Source organism: Lepidothrix coronata, unplaced genomic scaffold, assembly GCF_001604755.1.
Source record: "Lepidothrix coronata isolate B3197 unplaced genomic scaffold, Lepidothrix_coronata-1.0 Scaffold33, whole genome shotgun sequence".
Taxonomy (NCBI): domain Eukaryota; kingdom Metazoa; phylum Chordata; class Aves; order Passeriformes; family Pipridae; genus Lepidothrix; species Lepidothrix coronata.
In genome coordinates this window covers 2,205,863-2,226,590 of record NW_016690213.1, presented here as the reverse complement: position 1 = coordinate 2,226,590, position 20,728 = coordinate 2,205,863, and the positions used below count along the sequence as shown (strand labels likewise).

Here is a 20,728-nt window from a genome sequence, read left to right as displayed (position 1 = left end):
TAGTACCACACAGCAGCAGACATCAAAATACTATTCTTCAGTGCTTGAGTTTTTTAATTATTACTATTATTTTTCACACTTGCCTTCCTCCTGGGCAGGTCCCCTTCCCCTGTCTCTTCTTGAAGGCTGGTGGCCATACTGCTGGCAGCCACTAGAGGATGCCCCCAGGGTATTTGATTGTGGCATCAGCAGGTCTGGTTGAAGGGCTGGAGCAAAACCTCCCAGTCCTCCTTCTTGGGCTGCTCCTTTCTCCCCTGCAGCATTAGCACCCATGTCCTCACACACCTGCAGGTTAATTTTCCATTGTTGGAGGTTGCCTGAGGTTAATTTTGCTTTGTGGTGGCAGGAGGTGAGCCAGCCTCAGGATTTTCCCAGTAGCTCTGAACATCTATGAGGCAAGGGGGGAGTGGGAAATGATACTTCAAATCGAGTAAAACTCCTCAAGCAATGGGAGAGTGAAAGCCCAGCACCTCAGCTTATCGGAAACAGCTGTGTGTTACAAGGAGGAAGGCCACTGCCAAAGAAGAGGATTGCACCTGTCCTTTTTCTGCCCACTACAGCATGAAAGTGGAGCCAGGCTTCAAGTGCCTTAGCAGACCCCAAGGACCCCTGAGGTGTCTCTCCAGCTGCTGAGTTTAATTCCTCCCTGGTGTAAGCTCCCAGGGGGGTCTCCTTGGCCAGCCCTGCTCCTCTCCCTGGCCTGGTGATTATCCAGTAAGCTGCTCGTACCAGCTCACTTTTTATAAAAGCACCTCTAGATTTCAGCCCAGGGTTTATTTATCGAGTTTCTCTGCACTTTTCCTTTCTCCTCCTCTCCTGCCAAGACCCAGAGATGGTACAACCCAAGATGGTACAAGAAAATGCCAAGCTTAGTTTTTTTAGGTCACCGTAAACTACACGCTTATCTGCTTTCAGAACACATAAGCCACAGGATGTCATTTCAAGTCAACACAGAAGGATAAGGACTAGAAAGTTGTTTTTGGCTGTAGATATGAATAAATCAGGATCATGTTGGAGGAGTATGTTTGTATACAAGCAGCCTTTTTTAAGGGCTCTTTTTTAACCCAGAGCCTTCTTCCTCTTTCCTCAAAGGATCCATATTCTTCTGGCGACAAAGATCTTTTTATATCTTGGGTTTTCATATTCTGCCCAGCCTATCGTAAGAGAGCACAAATCTACTAAATAGTAAAATGAGGGATTACTTCCACTCATCTGTTGACAGACATTTCTCCAAATTGGATCAAATGATTAAAGGTATTAGAATGACGTCTTGCAGATCCAGATCAAATCATTTGAAACCTTGAGACCGTTTCTCCTTTACTTGGAAGAAACCACCAGAAATAGTTGTAGGTGCTAATTGCCCATTATTCTCACTAATGTGAAGTTGTTAATTGGGACCTTTGAATATTTTACTTGCTTGAATCCTAACCAGGGGAGTTCAAGATGGAAGGACTCTGCAGTGGCTCGCTTCCTGATGTGCCATTTGGGGTCTCTTCCAACGCCTGAATGGTTCTTCCTCAAGTTGCTTACGCGGAGAAGAGGGGTCCAGGCTGTGAAATCTTCCAACACCTCCCATTACAAAGATGGCACTGCTGAAAGTCAAATTCAATCAGAAGAAACGGGTAAAACTAGCGCAGGGACTATGGCTCATGAACTGGTTTTCAGTGTTTGCTGGAATCCTTGTTTTTAGCATGGGATTGTTCCTCAAAATTGAACTCCGGAAGCGAAGCGAAGTGATGGACAATAATGAAAGCCACTTTGTGCCCAATTCTTTGATATTGATGGGTATATTATCCTGCGCCTTCAATGGTTTTGCTGGAAAGATTTGTTACGATTCTCTGGATCCCGCTAAATTTGCCAAGTGGAAGCCTATGCTGAAACCTTACCTGGCACTATGCTTCATCTTTAACATCCTCGTTTTCTTCGTTGCTCTGATTTGCTTTCTCATGCGGGGCTCTCTGGACAGCACACTGGCCCAAGGGCTCAAGAATGGCATGAAGTTCTACCGGGACACAGACACCCCTGGAAGATGCTTCATGAAGAAGACCATCGACATGCTCCAAATTGAGTTCAAATGCTGTGGGAACAACGGCTACAAAGATTGGTTCGAAATTCAGTGGATCAGCAACAGATATCTGGACTTCAGCTCCAAAGAAGTGAAAGAGTAAGTGATTTAGTGGGGTTTGTATCACATAGCATCGTTATTTGATCAGTATTATCCTCAAGAAATGTATGTCCCAGCAGGCACTGACTGGAAGGGGATTTGTACGAAATGAGGTCTTTCTCTGCTCTTGCATAATAAGCACACCAAGCAATCAGCTAGATTGCTTCCTCCCCTGACAAATTCCTCTAAAGTTATCCAGAACATAAAATATAAAGCATATTCTTACTCAGCTCAACGTAAACAGACTTAATATTTTTTACTGTCTTTTGCATCATTATAATGCCATTACGTTGAGCCACACATACCAACTCCCAAAATGAATAGGAAAGTATCAGAAGTTCACTTGTCCTAAGGCAGATTTCTATGTGATTTATTAACTTCCTAAAAAAAAGAATTCCCTGGATATGTACTGTTGATACCACTTCTAAAACTCCACTTAGATATTGGCAATGAATCAGTCTAGTGGAAATAAATAGAAGCAGTAACACTTTACCAATAATTTATGTGTTTTAGATCCTTAATATTTAGAATTTTATTTTTATATTCATTAGATGGATTGCTTCAGCACTGTGATAATACTGAGCATCAACACCTATTGATGTTCCTAGATTTACACAGTGGCCCTTGTAGCCAAATGCATTTTAAGTTCTCTCCTGTGCCTAATTTTTTAAAACCTCACATGAAACCAGCACTTATTTCCTCTGTACAAACCAGAGCAGATTGTTGATCAGAAACACCTTAATGGCTTTGATGTCACTGCCCAAAGAGGCTATAATCCCAAAATCAGGTTAGGTGCAGTAAGCTCAAGCAGAAAATAAACATGAGAACAAAATGCACCTTTGAAATTAAAAAATTAGCATTGGGCATAAATACCCACAACCTTCTAAAAATTAAGCATCAGAGAAAGAGATGGTTACGCAAGGTTCTTTGGGAACATTACTTGTAACTTTCATACTCTGTGGTTGCACAATGGGTCCTGTAAACTGGAAGCAATGTGCCTTTTAAACGTACTGCCTGTGTCAAAAATGTCTGAATTAATTTTAAAAAAAGCTTGGTGTATCTCTTGGGGTCCAGGCCTGATTGTGTAAATGGTATTTCACTTGTGTGTCTCTCTGCATGTTGTTTTGACTTGTTGGGTGGTCTGGTTGTTTTTGCAATTCTGAGGGAGGACTTCATAGTGAAAACTGTTACAGACTTAACCCATTGCGCTGCAGGGTTGTAACAAATACATTCTCTATTTAATAACGGAGCATTTCCATTGCAAAGATACGCCCATGGGTATAAATAACTCCTTGAAAAAAACTTGCCAGCATTATATGGAGATTTGAGAGCTGTAACTTAATCCAGCAGCAGTGGAAGGGCAATGCACAGAGGGAAAACAAGGTTATACTGTCCTTAATAATTGATGCCTTGTTTGGGACTGAGACTCAAGGTAATTTCTTTGTACTACTGAGGCAGGAAGTAGGGCATTAAAAATCTACAAATGGATGTCAGTGAATTCAAGATTTTACTACGTGGTGGTACACAATCTCTGCTCACATTCCTGGTGGGATGGTCCCGCCCCTTTGAAATCAATAGCAAAGTGCTCCTTAATTCCAGGGAAGGTGGGAGTCTGTCCCCCACAATATGATCTTTATATTATTTGTAGAGTGAAGGCCTGATCCAATCCCTCTGAAACTGGTGGAGCATTTACACGTGAATGTGAATTAGACCTAATTCAGAGCACACTTTCCATCTAGAGATAAAACTTCAACTGCAAGTGTTTAGATATATTTGGGTCATGACTGCAAGGTGAAATTTTCCTTCATCGGACTGTTGCAATCATCACTCTCTCTCTGACACAATTTTGTATTATCCATATAGAAAGCTACAAGTAACACACAGATTTTTTTCACCTTTCTAGATCACTGGAGCTTTCCAGTCTATCATTTTCTAAGGAAAATGGTGTGTGTTAGAGTTGCAGTTCTCTTATTATAGCTTTTTTATGTAGTGCCAGTGGAACTATTTGCCTTCTAAGGTATCTCTTACCTAAACATCTTATAAGGCACCAGACTGAATGACTCTTTATGGAGAACAACCACAGTGTCAAATGAGCAATAGCTGGGAAGCTCATGTTGTAAGGACTTTGGGAAATTTTGCAACGTCCTGTTGCTGAAGCACATTTCATGTTTCAAATACTGGCTGTCTTCCCAAGCCAAGAATAAATGCATAACCCCTCCCTGGAGCTACTATCATCAAAGAGAAGCTATTAGCTTTGCTGAATCAATGGTCTAGCTGGATATGGTGGGTCCTAAGGCTGTCAGGTCACTTCCAGCATCTCCCTTCCACATTAACTATGCTGTGATCACTCTTTTCTAACTGCCCCTCCTGCAATTTCTCTCTGCCATTTACTTTTGTTAAAAATTAATTTCTTTGAAGAAGTGACCCAAGAACACGCGTTTCCATCATGAGGAGTTATTTACAGACTCAGTGTAGCCTTGACATAGAAAAGGATTTCAGAGAGGAAAAATACCCAGGACAAACACCACCATGTGCACAGGGGATGTGAAGGAATGGCATGGTCAGGAGGCACAGTGGAAAATTCTCCTTGTCTTTGCTTTCCTTCTTCGTGCAAGTTTGCTCCTGTATATCTTTGTATGGTGTGTGTGTTGTATGTGTGTATTCACACTTCCTTCTGCCCTTGCCCATAGTCGGATCAAAAGCAACGTGGATGGAAGGTACTTAGTGGACGGCGTCCCCTTTAGCTGCTGCAACCCGAGCTCCCCAAGACCCTGCATCCAGTACCAGGTCACCAACAACTCAGCTCACTACAGCTACGACTACCAAACAGAGGAGCTCAACCTGTGGAACCGTGGCTGTCGGGAAGCCCTCCTGAACTACTACAGCGGCATGATGAGCTCCATGGGTGCCGTCACCCTCCTCGTCTGGCTTTTTGAGGTAACCCTCTCCTCTCAGCCCCACTTCGCTGAAGCACCAGCTCTGGCGGAGCAGAGTGTTTTTCAGCGTGAACTTTTCAGTTAAAGGTCAAATCTATTTAAAATAAATCACCAGCTGAGAAAACTTCTAATAGTGAACATCTAATAGTGAACACCTGCATAAGGCCCGAAAGGTCTCAGGCTGGAGACAGAGCTGGGAAGCATGGAGTGGGTGTGGGATTACATACCTCCCTTGCAGAGCAAGGGGCCGGAGCCTCAAGCATCCCACAGCAAGAGGGGAAAAAGGGACTGATTTTCTGCCAAATATAAGGTGCTGAGCAGGGAAGAGACACTGGGGGCTCTGCTGTCCAGATGCATTAATTTCACATGTCACCATTTGTGGGGAATGAGAAATACACAAAATGTTGGCAGTAATTTGTGGAACAGAAAGTGCAATCAAGGGGTTTACTTGCTGATGAAAATAAGACCTAAAGCCATGCACAGTGTCCAGCTTCAGGGCAGCATTTGGTTTAAGGTCTTTCATCAGATCCACCAAGGTTTTTGGGCAGAAAAAGTGGTTTAGGCGGAGCAGGTGGATTAAATTTATTTTATTCTGCTTCTCAAAACCACTATGCATATGCAAACAGCTGCCAATACTGCTGGTGTCTGTGGGCACCATAACCCAAAGTGTGGCTTTGCTCCTGAAATACTGTTCATTCAGTGGGAGGAAAACATGCCCTCCTGCCTCTGGGAGGTGGCCAGTTTTCTAGCTGGGGTTTAATCAGTACTAATACTCAGGGAGCGTGGGCTGGCAGTGGCACAAGAGTTGGCATGTGAGGTGCTGGATGCAGAGGTAAGGCAGGACCAGAGGACAGAGGTGAGGGTACAGCTCACCGTGTGACACAGAGTGCAGCAGACCCTTTCCAATCCTTGAAATGGCTGCTGCAAGTGGCATTGCCAATTTTAAATGATTCAGCTGGCTTTTAAAAAATTTAGATACATGCAAATTGAAAAAAGATGCACTATGTTTTGATACAGGCATTGGCCCACAGCCTTCCAGGAATGGAGATTCTTTTTAGAAAATAAACACCTACCCAGATAATCTGTAAATTGAAAAAAAAAAAATCCATGAAATTACTCTGTGTTGTGTTGTTTTAAAAATAACTACTCTGAACGGCAGAGAACTGTACTACCTCCCTGTAATGCTGTTATTCTGGTAAGAAAAAAAAGAGAAGCTCATATTTCAATCCAGATTCAAAGGCAGAGTTCTTTAAGAGAAGGGTATTTCAGGTATATATGAAAATCATGAAGAAATTAAAAAACTCAGGGGAAAAATGCACAAAAATACTAATGCCAGCTGCAAAAAGTCTTGACTAGGCACCTGTAACATACCTCTGCTGACTTGTAAGAGGTTAATGACAGTGATATGTTAACATTATTAGCAGTGATGAAAATGCAGTATTTTATGTGTAACTCTTCAAAGTACATCTGGGTATTTTTTTCAACCTGCGGCATAATGAGAAATAAGATATCTTCTTTTCTTCATCTTTTTCAAAATAGTAGATGAGACTTTTTTCCAGGCAATCAGAGGACTCTCAGGGCAAAGCTTTTAAGAAACAACACAATCCTGGGTTATAATAACTTGCTGTCCTAAATATTTATGACTTGCCTGATAGTCCTCCATAAAGGGTCCAGATTTGGGTCTCAAACTCCCTCTGCTTTTAAGACAAACTGAAGGGAGGAAACCAAGCAGGAAGCAGACATAATTTAGTACATTCCAGTCAAGATAGGAAACAATTTTATACTGAGTAGGAGGGCAGCAGAGGTCCCAAATCCTGGCCAAGGTAAGTTTGGATCTGAGCAGGGTATGCCCAGTGGGCAGTGATTGTACTGGCTCTGTGCTTCTCATTTCCCCTTGGACTGACTTTCTGGGAAGTTACAGAAAAGCGCAGAAGCAAAGGAGCGTCCTGGTTTGCTTTGTACCTGGCGCCACTGTGAGTTCAAGCCAGCAAAGCCCTTCTGAGGGCCGCAGAGAACTCCTCCGGCAGGGCTGTTGGTATTGCGGTGTGGGGAGGGGGCAGAGCGTGGAGGGAAACACTAATCACAGCTGTTATTTTGAGCTGTAGGAAAACATAATGTGCCAAACGTGTAGGGACCTCAGGGAAGGCCGTTCACGTTTAACCTTTCTATATTAAGGGCAAGGAAGAATGAATCTGTTTTGGAATATCAAAACTTCTATTTGAAAAGAATGATAATATATTATCTAGATGCTGCTTTTACTAACAAAAGCTGTAGGCTTCCCATGAGTGACAACTGGTCATGAGGGTGACAAAAAAAGATCACACCCTGCTCTAGCTAAGCCGCCTCAGGCTAAACCCTGGCAAACAGATGGGCTTCGCTGCAGAAGGTCAAGCAGAGCAAGCCTGGATGTCTTCTTGACCCACCTCAGCCAGCAAAGAGGAAATGAGGGGTTCAAGGGTGCCCTGAATAGAGCATTTCAAAAGGAATAGAGTGAGGCTCGTTCCTGAGATGCTCCAGGTCCTTCACCTGTACAAACACATGGGTTGCAATAGGTCACAGCTACTGCAAAGGCCAAGACCCTGCAATTCACCTCACATGTGGTACCACAGAGGGACCCCAGCACTGAGCTCCAGGAGAGCAGTGACACGAGCAGGAGGCACATTACACGTCCTGTGCTGGAGAGTGAACTGGTAATCTTCAAAACCAGGCCACGGGCAGCAGGGACACTCCAGATGGACACAGTTTGCTCTGTTGGCCCAGACTGAGGGGCTGAGCCTGCTGTGGTGCAGGGGATACACCAGCTCACCCTGTCCATCCCTAGCCCTGGAGAAACACTGTGGCTGTGTTCTTCCTGCTGCTTTAAAGTTGATGTAAAATGACAGGAGTTTCCATGACAGTTTGTCTGTTGGCCGGGGAAATCATCACTCAGCAAGACTGGACTAGCGCTGGGGCCCTGATGCCCCAGCCTTCTCTGCTGGATTGCAGTTAAGCTCAGCTTTACAGCTCAGAGTCACAGACTGGTTAAGGCTGGAGGTCTAACTGTGGCCTCACCAGGGTTGAGTAGAGGAGAAATATCACATTCCTCATCCTGCTAGCAATTCTTTGTCTAAAGCAGCCCAGGATACCATTTGCCCACTTGCCACAAGGGCACGCTGCTGGCTCATGGACAACTTGGTGTCCCCTAGGACCCCAAGGCCCTTTGCTGCCAAGCTGCTTTCAGCCAGTCACCCCCAGCATATACTGGTGCATCAAGTTATGCCTTCCCTGGTGCAAGACTTCAGCAAAACTGGTAGTCCAAGTCTCTGTGTGATCCTATAGGAGACAGAAAAAATTACCAGATACTTGTCTCAAACTTCCTGGATTCTATTCTCCTCTGGCAGAGAAGGCAGGCTTGGGTCAGTGGAGGTGACAAGAGCCTAAACGTTTTGCACTGCTTTTAAGGAATCTCAGCTTCAGGGACCCCAAATCTTTCTAAGCAAGATTTTTAAGAAAACAATGTTTTAAACTGAGAGAAAATGTCACAAAATCTCATCTGAAGGCTGGTCAGTTGCTCCCTGCTGCACAGGCACATTCCTTTTATAAAGCAGGACCATATTTAGTGACTTAGAGCCAGCCAGGAAGCCTGCAAGAACAGCTACTTCAGCTGTCAAATAGTGGGACTTGGCAAGTAAATCACAAAACAAAACTCCTGCTGACATGCAGTGAGGCAGCACAAGTAGAGAGCAACATGGAAGCCACCTTCTGCATCCAGCCCTGTTATTTTGTACTGGCAACAGCGTTGAAGTTCGAAGATATCAGTCCTGTGACTGAGAACAGGAAAACTGTGACTCAGAGAGGAAGGAAGATGTCAAAGACTTTAAATCTCAAGACTAATGTGACGGGATTTGTCAATTCTGATGACTTTTATGGAATAGTGCTTCAACTAATTCAAGTCATCATAGTATTGGCTAGATAAGATTATTTCCAGAGTAAGGGCCGCTAGAAACTTCCTTGAGGACCAGTGTGTGGCAAGTCATGCATTATGTTAGAAAGTATGAAAATTTGCCTTTGGATATGGAAGTATTTGATGAAGCTTGTTTGTTTGACCAATGTTTTTCCCTTTCTGATCTTGAATGAAGGCAGAAAAATACGAACATCTGCAAATTTTGAGAGTAACCAAGTGTAGTTTGGTCTTCCAAGAGTTTGGAGACACTGATTCTACACAAGTAGGATGACCACAGTAGACAGGCTAATGAATGGTCCATGGAAGCACATGCTTGAGCAGTCCCTCAAGGCCAAAGGCCAGATGTGAATACTGCCATTGGCCATGCTATGTCGCTGAATCCCAACTTCAAATCTGCTGCCCTCTTTAGCCATTAGGGTTTAGGAGGACCAGAAGTAATCAGTTCTGTGGTAATTTGGATAGGGTAGCGGGGGCATTGTACTTCCCTTACAGAACAAATCCTACGAGGTCATGGACAACGTTAAATGTTCTCAATCTTAGCTTTACCCAGCATGTGAAAGACTAAACTAATCTTACTGCTGTCCCATCCTGACCACCTGCTCTACCACGTCACCAGGCTGGCTCTTCTGGGCACTGCCTTTACTTTCTCTTTCTCTACTTCAATCTGATTGATTACTTTTCTTCATAAGCACCACAACAGTGGAGGTCAGATTGTTCTGAACAGCGTTAGAAAGGAGGAGACTGGTTAAAACCACTTTTTCTCTCTGGAGGCAGGTGTGGGGTGTTGCCAGTGTCAGAGGTGTTACACCAGCATAATACAGTAGAAAAAACCACCTTATTCAGGGCTGCTGGGACTTGGTAATATTTAACTGGAAATAGATATGAGTTTTAGATGGAACCAGTGAGAGATACCCCTGCTGCCTTAATTTCCTTATATGCACATCCCTATATAAAAACAAAACCAGAATTTGAAGTAGACAAAGTGATGGCTCAAATCCTAATGCTGCTCTGTTCTGCAGAGATGCTGATTCATGAATATTTCCTTGATCAGCTTAATATATGCACCAAACATATTAAGGTCAATGCAAAGTAGAAATATTTAGAGTTAAAATTAAGTGGATGGTGGCAAAGGATGTTGTTCCACATAAAAACTGCTTTATGGATATCTAGTGTAGAGGAGAAGGGGTTGCACTGAAACCTCCCAGTAGGCACTGACCCTGTGAGGGGCCATGAAGAATGGTCCCTTGTGCACATGGCCCCTCAAAGGTGCTGTTCCACGTATTTCCTTCATAAGGTGATACCTCCAGCACGTATTTCCTTCATAAGGTGATACCTCCACTCATTGCTGACTGAGTGTCATGCTTCCCATGGTGCTCGCCCATTTCAGAACTCCACCTTCTTTCCTACTCTTGAAGGGACATTTTCCTCCTGGGCATCTCAAGGGGGAAGGTTGCTCAGGATCTCCTCTTGTTCAGAGGATTCTCACAGCCCTTAAGCTGTGGCAAGTTGGTTCCTTTGGCATTTGGTTCACACCACCAGCCAGGGCTGCTGATAGCAGAGGACAGTAAGGATGTGGGAGGAGTATCCATGTTTGGCTGACACTCTCTGTCTTCCATTGCCTGGCACAGATATCGGTGATGATTGGCTTGCGCCTTCTACACACCTCTCTGGAAAGCATTCCAAACCCCGAAGACCCTGAATGTGAAAGTGAAGGGTGGGTGCTGGAGAACAGCCTGAAGGACACTTTTAAATCTGCACTGGAGAATTTGAAAAAGCTTGGTAAGTTCAATCAGGTGGAAGCAGGAGCCGAAGGGGCCGAAGGAGAGGAAGGAGGGAAGACGCCAGCCATCACAACGGTCAGTTGAGCTGCTAATTGATGTGGACTTTTTCTCAGAGAAAAATAAAACAAACTGAGAATTGTGAATATCTACATTTTAAAAGTTATGTATCAACCATCAGAATACACGTTTCTGTGCATGTTCTTTTTTGTATATGGGAGCATACAACATAGTGCACCTTGGGATAATACTCTTATCCGCAATGTGAGTACACCATATCCGTATCTTTCTGGGGATATGATCCCAACTAGGACTCACAATATTCACGTGTTCTCGTATCAGGGAAAGTTAGTTTAAAAATTAAAAAAAAAAAAAATTTAAAAAAATTGCTGGCATCACACAGTGATCCATTCCACCTTATTTTGAAATTAAAAGTGAAATTTGAAAAGTTAATATTTTTTGTTCAAGACGTTTTATCAGTACAATTTCTATATTTCAGCTTTTAAAGACAAACAGATTGGGTTTCTGGAGAGTAACATGTTAGAATTGAAAGGAAGGAGGATTTCTAGAATTGTATATAACTTAGTATACAGGTATTTTGACAAACCTCTCATATAATGTGATTTTTGTTAATGTGCTAAGCAATGGTATTTTCTGCTGTATTCTTAAGATGTACATAGAACAAATGCAAACTTATGCTGAGAATTTATACACTAAGAAAAAATCGTAATTTAATGAAGCAGCCAAGCATCATGAAAACAACATTAAGGTAAGATTCATGGGGTTTGTTTCTCAGGGCTTTCTGCAGGCTGTATATCTTGAATGCATGTGTTGTAGACTTACGCTGCACCTTGTATTTAAATTCTACACAGAAGCTTAGAAGATTCTTTCTGTAGTGGGTCAAATCCGTCCTATGAGCATGTGCCAGTTACTGTTACTCTGGACATTTTACAGAGTATGTAACCTCATAGCTTGCTCCAGAATATTCAAGCCCAACTATTTTTAAGGCAAGAGAAGAAAAGAAACCCAAAACCAAAAAGGCCCCTTGGAACTCACACTTTAAATGTTTTTCAGGGTCCTAGAAAATGGATACCATTGATTTGTAAGTACATCAAGCCTCAAACTTTCAGGCCAGGGAAAACTAAGTTTAAATCAATCCTCAGTGTGCAAATTTTACAAATTTTACTTTTCTATCAGTGATAGGGTACCTGTCATTATATTTTCTAAATCAATGGGAAGGCACATTTTGAGTCTGCCTCTCTCTAAACATACTCTCATAGCTGGAGGATCCTGTTCTCATTATACCATGTTGGAATAAAGCATGGAAAGGGTTTGCTGTGGTGCACAGCCTCTAGTAAGGCAACAGAGCATCATCTTGAGTTTTTCTTCAGCTGCCAGATAACTTCAGCTAAAGGGAAAGAAACCCAAGAGAACAAGCCCCAGTCATGCACAAATTATTGCAGACACCTCAGTCCCTCTGCTGCAAGCCAGGCACCATGCTTATTTTTACTCTGGATGGGAAAACCCTCTACTGCTCCAAGGTGTACCTCGGAGAGGTTTCTCAGTGGGTCCCTTCCATCTGACTGATGGCTGGTCTTCAAAGTAAGCCATGTTTGCAGCTGCCTAATCATTGCACAGCCCATTGGTTTTTGTTCTTAATCACTTGTGCACTTGCCCCAGCAGTGCTCAGCTTCTCTGGCTTTTGTTCAAACTCCTTCTAGGATGGACAGACCAGTTCAAGGCAGGACAGGTAAGGACGTGTCTATACATCAAGCCATAGTTTCTATCTCAGTGGCCAGGCTGTTTCAGGCCATCTGCATGCAAGGTTTGATTTTGACAGGTTTTTGTGGTGTCCTTTCACTTTTTCAAAGCTGGCCAAAGCTTTAAACTTATGATAACGAATTTAGTTACAATAAATTAAGGTCACTCTCTTCTTTTGTGCATAAGACTGTCTAGAACATGGGCACCGACAAAAAGCCAATTTGCTACTCACCACAGCCTATCATCTCTTGTTTTGCTGAGGGACACTCTGCATGGCAGAACCGTATGAACCAGAGCAACTCCTCCCTTCTCAGTCAGACGTTGCTATGGCCGGCTGCCCCTCCCAGCTGGGCCATTAGAGAAGAGCAGGACTGTGGATGGCACACGATGTGGCCCACATGTATCAGAGAAGAGCTTTTCAGAGGAGTCACGTGTGGATAGGAGCTGCGTTACAAGGATTAATTACAGTTTTTCCTTGTGAGACTTCAGCGTGCTGTGATCTATACCAGTTATTTGACTAGACATCTGATTTTTCAAAGAGATCTAGATTTATTGCTGCCCTAGAAATCTGGTTTAGGCCATTAATTTAGACAGGACTCCCCAGTTATTTGTGGTCTATATTTTTTTCAGTTTGCTGCTACAGCAACATAACAAATTGTCAAATTATTCTTTCAACACCGCATTGAGAAGCCAGTTCCCAGAGCAAATGGTATTAGTCAGGTAAAGAGACCATCTGAGACAGGTTTATGAAGAACAGTACTGGAACCAGGGAAAAAACAGTGTATGTGCTAATTCTGTCTAAAATAAAGCCTCCTGGTTGGTGGAGATCTTTGTAACATGATTACCACAAGACTGTAATACGACTGCTTTGTAAAATACATCATGTAATATATCACTCATCCGATCTTACATATACTTTCTTGTGACACTGCAAATGCTGTTCTAGATAAAGATATTTCTGCTGACTGCAAATGTAAATTTAGGTATTAAAATTGTATGGCAAGTAAAGATCTCTTTAAAGAAAATGTTTAAATATATACAGTTTAATACAGATTTCTCTAATTTGCATTACTACTGCCTTTTTCCTTCTGAATTCATTTTTTAGACCTGTTTTATGTGTTCCTGTGGGTGGGAAGGTTTTCCCTGCCTCCATGTAATGCTCTAAGTGAAAGCAAACCTTCCTCTTTTCATGTACCCAGCTAAGGTCAGGATGTGCAAATGGACTCCTAAATCACCTGCCTCTTACTAGAAACGAATTTGCTGTACTATTTGAATAGCATCCTTTTGCAGTACATAGGAATTAAAACATCTTCACAGCCATGGAGATGGTCTCCTGGTCATGCTCCACCAGTGAAACCACTGACATCCTCAGGATCTTTGACAATCAGCTAAGCAGGGTTTATAGCCTCTTTCCCCCCACCCCCCGCCATTTAAATCAAACTTGCAATGAACATTCAAAAGAACACATTGTTCTTATTTTAAATTTAAGTCTAAAGCTCCCACAGTCAAATCTGCCTGCAACAATCCGACGACTTCCAGAGCCATGCCCTGATTTTCAAACTAATAAACTTCAGAAGGATGTGAGCTTAATTCATGCAAACCAGGCCACTTCTTTTTAGGTACCTCCATATGGATTACCAGCTTAAATCCAAGTACATAGATCTGAGAGCCAGCCCAAGGCCTTGAAGTGTCAACTCCTAAGAAACATCACTTTTTAAAGAAATGACAAAAAGTACACTATTTTACTGGTGACATTTATTTGAAGGGACACAGAACATTGACTAAAGTGCTTTAAAGGAGGAAATATAAACAGCTTCCTTAAAGCTATTAGTTCTTAAGTAGCCTTAATACAATTGATAAGATTAGCCTCCATGCATTACATGAGCTTGGGCATTTTGTAATACCACACAAATACATGTGTGCAGCTTAGCAAAGCGCATGGGAATGCTATATCGGGCTCACAGGCACCACACGTACTTCCTAGCTAATGGCCTGGGGAGATTTTAAAGGCTGATATAAAGAAAAAAGGATCCCAGCAAAACAGTTACTTATTTACACCCGACTTGCTTGGTTTGTAAAAAACAGACAACGCTTCTCGTAGCATAATCAATGGAAAATGGGGACGGATCACAAATGCTTATTAAAAAAAAAAAAAAAAGAAAGAGCATTATTAGAGATTAGTTAATTAAGAGATAAGGCCAGAAAAATAGAATGGAACCATGTGATAACAGCCCCCTGTGGGGAAGACACAGGCTTAGGCAAATTTATTTCTGGCAACAGCAATGCAGCTATCTCAAATCTGAAGCAATGTGTATGTGGAACTTTTTCTGAGTTATGTCAGACCTATAATGTTCAGTGACTGACTAAAACACTGAAGTAGACAAATGCCTCTCTCCAAGCAGATGCATTTGCTGTTCTCGTGTAATTTCACAGGTGTTACTGAATTTGGATCCAAAGCACATTTGTGAGGTGGGAAACGCTGGCCTGGAGCTCAGCTTTGTGGGCTCTCCATTACCTGCACCATCTTGGCAGCACCTTTCCCTGAGGAACACACCTCTGTTTCGCAGTCCTCCCCTCACATGTGGTGCCAGAGGAAGGGCTGAGCAGGACTCCCACTTCCCACCCCACCAGCTCCTCCCAAAGCACACAGAACCAGTAGAACTAGTCTTGCCTGATTAACCTGTTTCTAGTAAAAAGAAGGATAGTCCATAAACATGAAACAACTACTAAGTTGATGATGAACTGCATTTCCATGGTTTGTTCTCAAACCTTTCCAGAGCAAAGGGCAGTGTGGGAATCAGAGGGACCAGTCAAAGAGCAAAACAAGGACCAAAGGGCAGGTCTGCAGCCTGCCTTCGGACTGATGCACACCAGGCAACCAAACCTCCAGGCATTGTACGTCACATTCCTGGGCAGGAGGGTCAAGCATCGCAAATCAGAAATGGGGAGACTTGGGCATGTGAAACGTGATAAGGAACAACTGCAGGTCGAGGGGCGATGAAAGGAGGAGACCAAAGCACTAAGTCTGAGGCACACAATTCCACAGACTGACCGTCTTGTTAACAGGGTGAAAATGAAGTTTAATTCTTGAAAAAAGCCCCATAGAAGTCACTTTGAAATATGTGACAATACAGAATTTAACAGCTGCACCCAAGAACCACTGTCCCTCCCAGCTGTGTGTGCCTCAGGCACTGTCAGTATACACAAGCTGGAAGGAGACGCTCACTGCATTCATCAGTCCCTAAGCACAAATCCCCTCCTGCCTTCCTGGCTGCCCAAGTAATGTTCAGAGGGCAGCACAGCTCTGCCTTAGACACTTTTTCAAATGGATGTGAGTTTTTCCATTAATACATGCATTTTCTTAAACACAAATAACAGACTAAGGTTAAAGATACAAAACAACCACAGGGGGAAAATACAAATGAGGGCAGGGTGAATTCACAAGTTCATATGAATGAATCTTGCATTAATTACATAAATTAATCAAGAGTAGAAGTAAAATTAATTCTGTAATGTTGCTGTAGGCATATTTTAAGTAAATTATGACAGCATTTCTTGTTTTCATCCCAGAATTTTAAATGTAATAGAACCTAAAATTCAAAATTTTTCTCTATTTGTCTAATTTTTTTTTAGAGTACATTAGATTATTCTTGAGATTAGGTAATGTTAAAAATGGATTAAGTGCATTTCAGGAAGCATTTTGTTCAGGAAAAAACTCGCAGTGGTTATGTCTAGATTACAAATAATTACTACCACAGCATATCCCTGACTCCAGTGGGATAAAACAACTTTCTGTCCCCTCCCTCTTTGCAGGTGGCACTCAACCAGGAGTGCTGCTCCCACAGGGAGACATTCCCTGTGCCACATACCCTCCTGAAATATTTCACAGCTAGGCCTCTGTCACTGGTGAAGGCTTACAAGTGGATTCTGAAGCTCTGGAGAGCAGGATTCAATCCCATCCTCCTTTCACTACAACCACTGCTACTGCAGCCCTGGGAAACCACATGCACCTCCCTCGCCATGCCTGGAACAGGGCTGCCCACCCTGAGCACCCGCTTTGCTCCAGTGCAATGAAGCCACCACACTGGCTCTTGGGTTTGCTGCCTTGGACATGACACCTTTCAACGCCCTGAATAACTGTTACTGCACACCTACCCAACAATTTGAAATGCTACTCACACGGAAATGTTTAAGTGTCTCACACATGTTGGCATGAGCAGCAGTCACCCCCAGCCTCCCAGATGAGCACCCTGGGCTTCTGCATGCTCCAAGTGACACACATTGCTAGCGTACAGCATTTACTACTCTGTTAGAAAAAACAACTCAAAATTCCTTATTTTCAGTTCCATCCTGTTCAAGCTGACAGCAGAGACAGAGTTTAAAGCCTACATTACAAAGTAGTACACAGAAAAAGAAAATACAACATGAAGTATTTTGTTTCAGAGTTCATGCTGTGTCCCAAGCTTTCAGCTACTGGACCACTTTATGAATTACCAAAACCTGACCTGGAAAGATTTATTATACACAGATGAGATGCCTGACTAGTTCAACAGCATTAAATAGATGCCCAGCAATTACTGCAGATGTTTTTTTCTAGTGTAGTTTCTGCCGAATTGCACATTCATTCTAAAGGACTCTGATTATAATCATTGCAAGAAAATGCAGGCTCCTTGGAGCTGTCTTTATGGGGAGCAAAAGCAAACACCACCTCTCTAATGCAGACATCTCTGGTTATAGGACACCAGTGAATGACATCAGTGAACATATTGCTGATCCCCTCACATTTGTTATTTTCATGTAATCTTTTCTCCAATTCATTAACACACTTTACCATCCTCCACATTTAGAATGCTGCAAGTACAGAAATATGTTTCACACATTGTTCTTCAAATACATGGCTGATTTCAAATCAACACCCTGGTTTTATAAGTCACTAAAACATTCCGCAGTGGTCTGCACAGATGCCATCCCTAACCCAAGCTCAGCTGTCCCACCCTGCCCGGGGCTGACTATCCAGTCTGGCTTTCCTTCCAGGATCCTACGCAAAGGACAAGCTGGAAAACTTACCACCTCCGAGCTCACGCTGTCTGAAAAGAGACTGTGAAAATATATATTCACAAACTGATGAAAAAGTAACATTTAATCATTGCTGTCATGGAGACCAAGATCAGTACTTGCCATTTCGTAGCTCCTACACCTGATGCACTGCGAAATGCCTCATACTCTCCCTCTTCTTTTTTCCTCCAAAAGAGCATTTGGCAAATCTCTCCATCAAAGATATAAGACTTGGTCATCTACTGTTTGCATGCCAGGAGAGGGGGAAAGGTGGCAGAAGAGCAGGAAAAAATAGAGGATGAATATGCAAAAGCCTCAATATAAGAATATGCAAAGCAGTTTTTATATGTGGAACAAAGATTGGTAGAAGAAATGTGAAAACTGCCACAAATGAAGTATGAATAGAAACATACATGTATAAAACAGCAGAAGAAATAATTGAGCAAGCCTTTAAAGAGCAGCACATATGGATAAAGAGGGACGTGACTGACAGCAACGAAGTGGGAAGATGCTGAGAATTGTGTTGTTTCCACCCAGCCCAGGAAGCCTGAGCTCCAAATGGCCATGGTACAGTTGCCTTCTCAGCAGCAGACCTGCACTTTGGTAGCAAGAGGGAGAATGTGGTGTGCGCCATTCCTCTTCACATTATATCAGCCAAGGCACCCCAAACCAGGAAAAGACAACAGGCAGCCTTATTTAAGATTTATGAAGGGTGAAGCAGGATACTGAGACAAAACACAGAACCACAGGTCCTGCTGAATCCCAAAGGGTACAAAAGAGGTATCCAAAAGCCAGCTTGCTATCACCAAGCAAGCAGAATGTAGGGAGGACTCAGCAGCCATTGCTCCTGTCCTCTGTAGCACACAGTCCTGGCCAGACTGCTTGGACACACACATCTTGGTGCCTGTGGGATCAAGTGTGTGAGTGGCTACAGTGAACTTAAACAAGTTGAAATCACCATGCCCTTCTATAGGGTCTCAAGCTGAACTGAGGGGATGTTTTAGGACAAAGCTTTCACACATTATCATAAATACTCAGCTACTTCTCAGGGCCAGCTGGTGAGAAGGGGCACTGAACACTCCCAACATGATCAGACGGGTACAGTGCACATCCAACGTGTGGTATTCACAGGGCCCTGCTTTGTAAAAACCTGAACTATTTTACTGCAGCTTATATTCCTCTATCAACCTGTAACATGTTTAACAAAGTACATATTGACTAATATAAGATGAAAAATTTTGTTTAACAAAACAAGCTCAATGCTGTTGTATAAAAGTCATTGCTGAGTTAGCCCTCAGTGAGACGACTCTCCCAGAACAGAACCAGGAAACACTATTTCTCCTGACCCTTAGCCTTGGAATAAAATAGATAATGAAACCCCTTCTTCCCCTTACTGGAAAAAGCTGCTTAACTGCCTGAAAAGCACAGCTCTGCAGGACTTTTAGTCTCGCCTCTAAGAGTTTTCCAGTGGATGAGCTTCCAGAGTGTGGTTTGGGAGAAAGCACTGAGAGGTCAAGAGTCTCAGCCAAGCCTGGGATCTCCAACCACCCCCCTGACATGGAGTTCTTCCCTGTCCCTGACCCAACAGTTTAAACTTCCTCGACAGCAAAACCCCAGACTGCATGAGCACTCTGGCTGGCAGCAAGGAGAGGCAGAGAGGCTCCAGCTCCCCCTGGCCATGACTCCACGCTCTGGAGCTGCCTGTGGCGTGCGCACTCGCTGCTACTTAAGTTATCCCAGGCTTACAGTGATGCCCCTCCATCAGTCACCGCTGGTCCCCCAAACCAACAAATGACACTCCCAACAAGGTGAAGCTGCTTACTGGTAACTGGAAGTTATCAGCAACCGAAGATGAAAATGTGCCATCCGTGCATCCAACATGGCTTCCATCAGGCACCAAAAGATGGAGTTTTGGGTTCAGCAATACCTATTACCAAGGTTCTTCCCGTGAGACTCTTCCCACCTTTGCATGAACACAGCCCAAAAGGAAAAGCCAACTCTTCTCTTTCCAATTCCTCAACATTTAAATCCCAAGATTAAAAAAAAAAAACATGGTAAGGAGAGACATTTCCCTAAAGACAGTTTGTCTGTAAGACTTCCCATCACTGCTAAGCAACCTTTCTCTGTGCCTGTCCCCAAGGATACACAGAAGCTGTTTCATACAGCTGAACCAGTTACCTAGAGAAAGCAGATAAATGGCAGTGTGTTAGCTGTGCACACAGAGGTGTGGCTGGCAGGCTCCCTGCCTTTCATCACTCCTTGAGCACCTGGAAGCATTCCTGCAGAAGGCAAGCCTTGATAATAACTGAATCCAGTGTTGTTCTTATTAAATCTACAACCTTCTCTGTGCAGCATGAAGTAGGACTCTGGGACAATCACCACGAGGAGCTGAGGAACTGAACAGCTAATGTAAGTAATGTAAGCAGATGCCTCCCCACGGCAAGTTTTCCCTTAATACCAGTTAAGATTTAAAAAGCACCATCTCACTCCCACTATGATGCAGGATTGACCAGGTAATGGTCCTGGCTCATCAAAAGCCAAGCAGATTGTAAAGCAAAAATACTAAGACCACAAGACCCGTAGAAACCCTACAAAGATGAACCCAGGCTCTCTTGCTGTCACCAGAGGTGGCCTCCCTGTGTATATCTGTATATTTTCTATTGTTAAGCACTTTTTCTGTACAGATGTCTTACTTTAGAAAAACTATCAATATGATTTCAGACAACATCCTCATAACCAATTTGGGGAGATGCAAACTAGGCAAACTGCAAAGTGGACAGAATCCTGGCTGGATTTTCAGGTTCAAAGGGTGGCAACAGTTGGAAGCCAACCAGTTACAAGGGAATTTCCCACGGGCTGATATTCAAGCCAAAACTGTTCCAGACAGTCATATTTGACTTCTAAAATCAATAATCTCAACAGCAGTATGGAAATAGAGAGCCACCACTTCCTGCTGAAGGCAATTCCTACAAAGGAGCAGAGAAGAGTCCAGGGCAGAATGGAGGCAGATTGCAAACTCAGTTGATCACAACACAACTGTCAAGAGATTTGAGATGCAACTTCCCTTCTGCAATTTAATCTTTCAGAAAGG

The 20,728-nt window shown here is 43.1% G+C and overlaps 1 protein-coding gene across 1 annotated transcript; it reads left to right on the top strand.

The window, feature by feature from the left end:
- Positions 1-1,169: 1,169 nt before the first annotated feature.
- On the top strand, positions 1,170-13,600 carry PRPH2 (peripherin 2). The gene is made up of 3 exons (XM_017811673.1): positions 1,170-2,164; positions 4,855-5,101; positions 10,672-13,600. The coding sequence occupies exons 1-3, from the start codon at positions 1,584-1,586 to the stop codon at positions 10,906-10,908; spliced, it is 1,065 nt and encodes a 354-aa protein (XP_017667162.1). The 5' UTR covers positions 1,170-1,583; the 3' UTR covers positions 10,909-13,600.
- The last annotated feature ends 7,128 nt before the right edge of the window (positions 13,601-20,728 follow it).

Excerpts from the sequence above, each read along its gene's own strand:
- PRPH2 (XM_017811673.1), top strand. The coding sequence starts at position 1,584 with ATGGCACTGCTGAAAGTCAAATTCAATCAGAAGAAACGGGTAAAACTA. Across the intron at positions 2,165-4,854 it reads AGCTCCAAAGAAGTGAAAGA|TCGGATCAAAAGCAACGTGG; the intron begins GTAAGTGATTTA and ends CCTTGCCCATAG. Across the intron at positions 5,102-10,671 it reads TCCTCGTCTGGCTTTTTGAG|ATATCGGTGATGATTGGCTT; the intron begins GTAACCCTCTCC and ends TGCCTGGCACAG.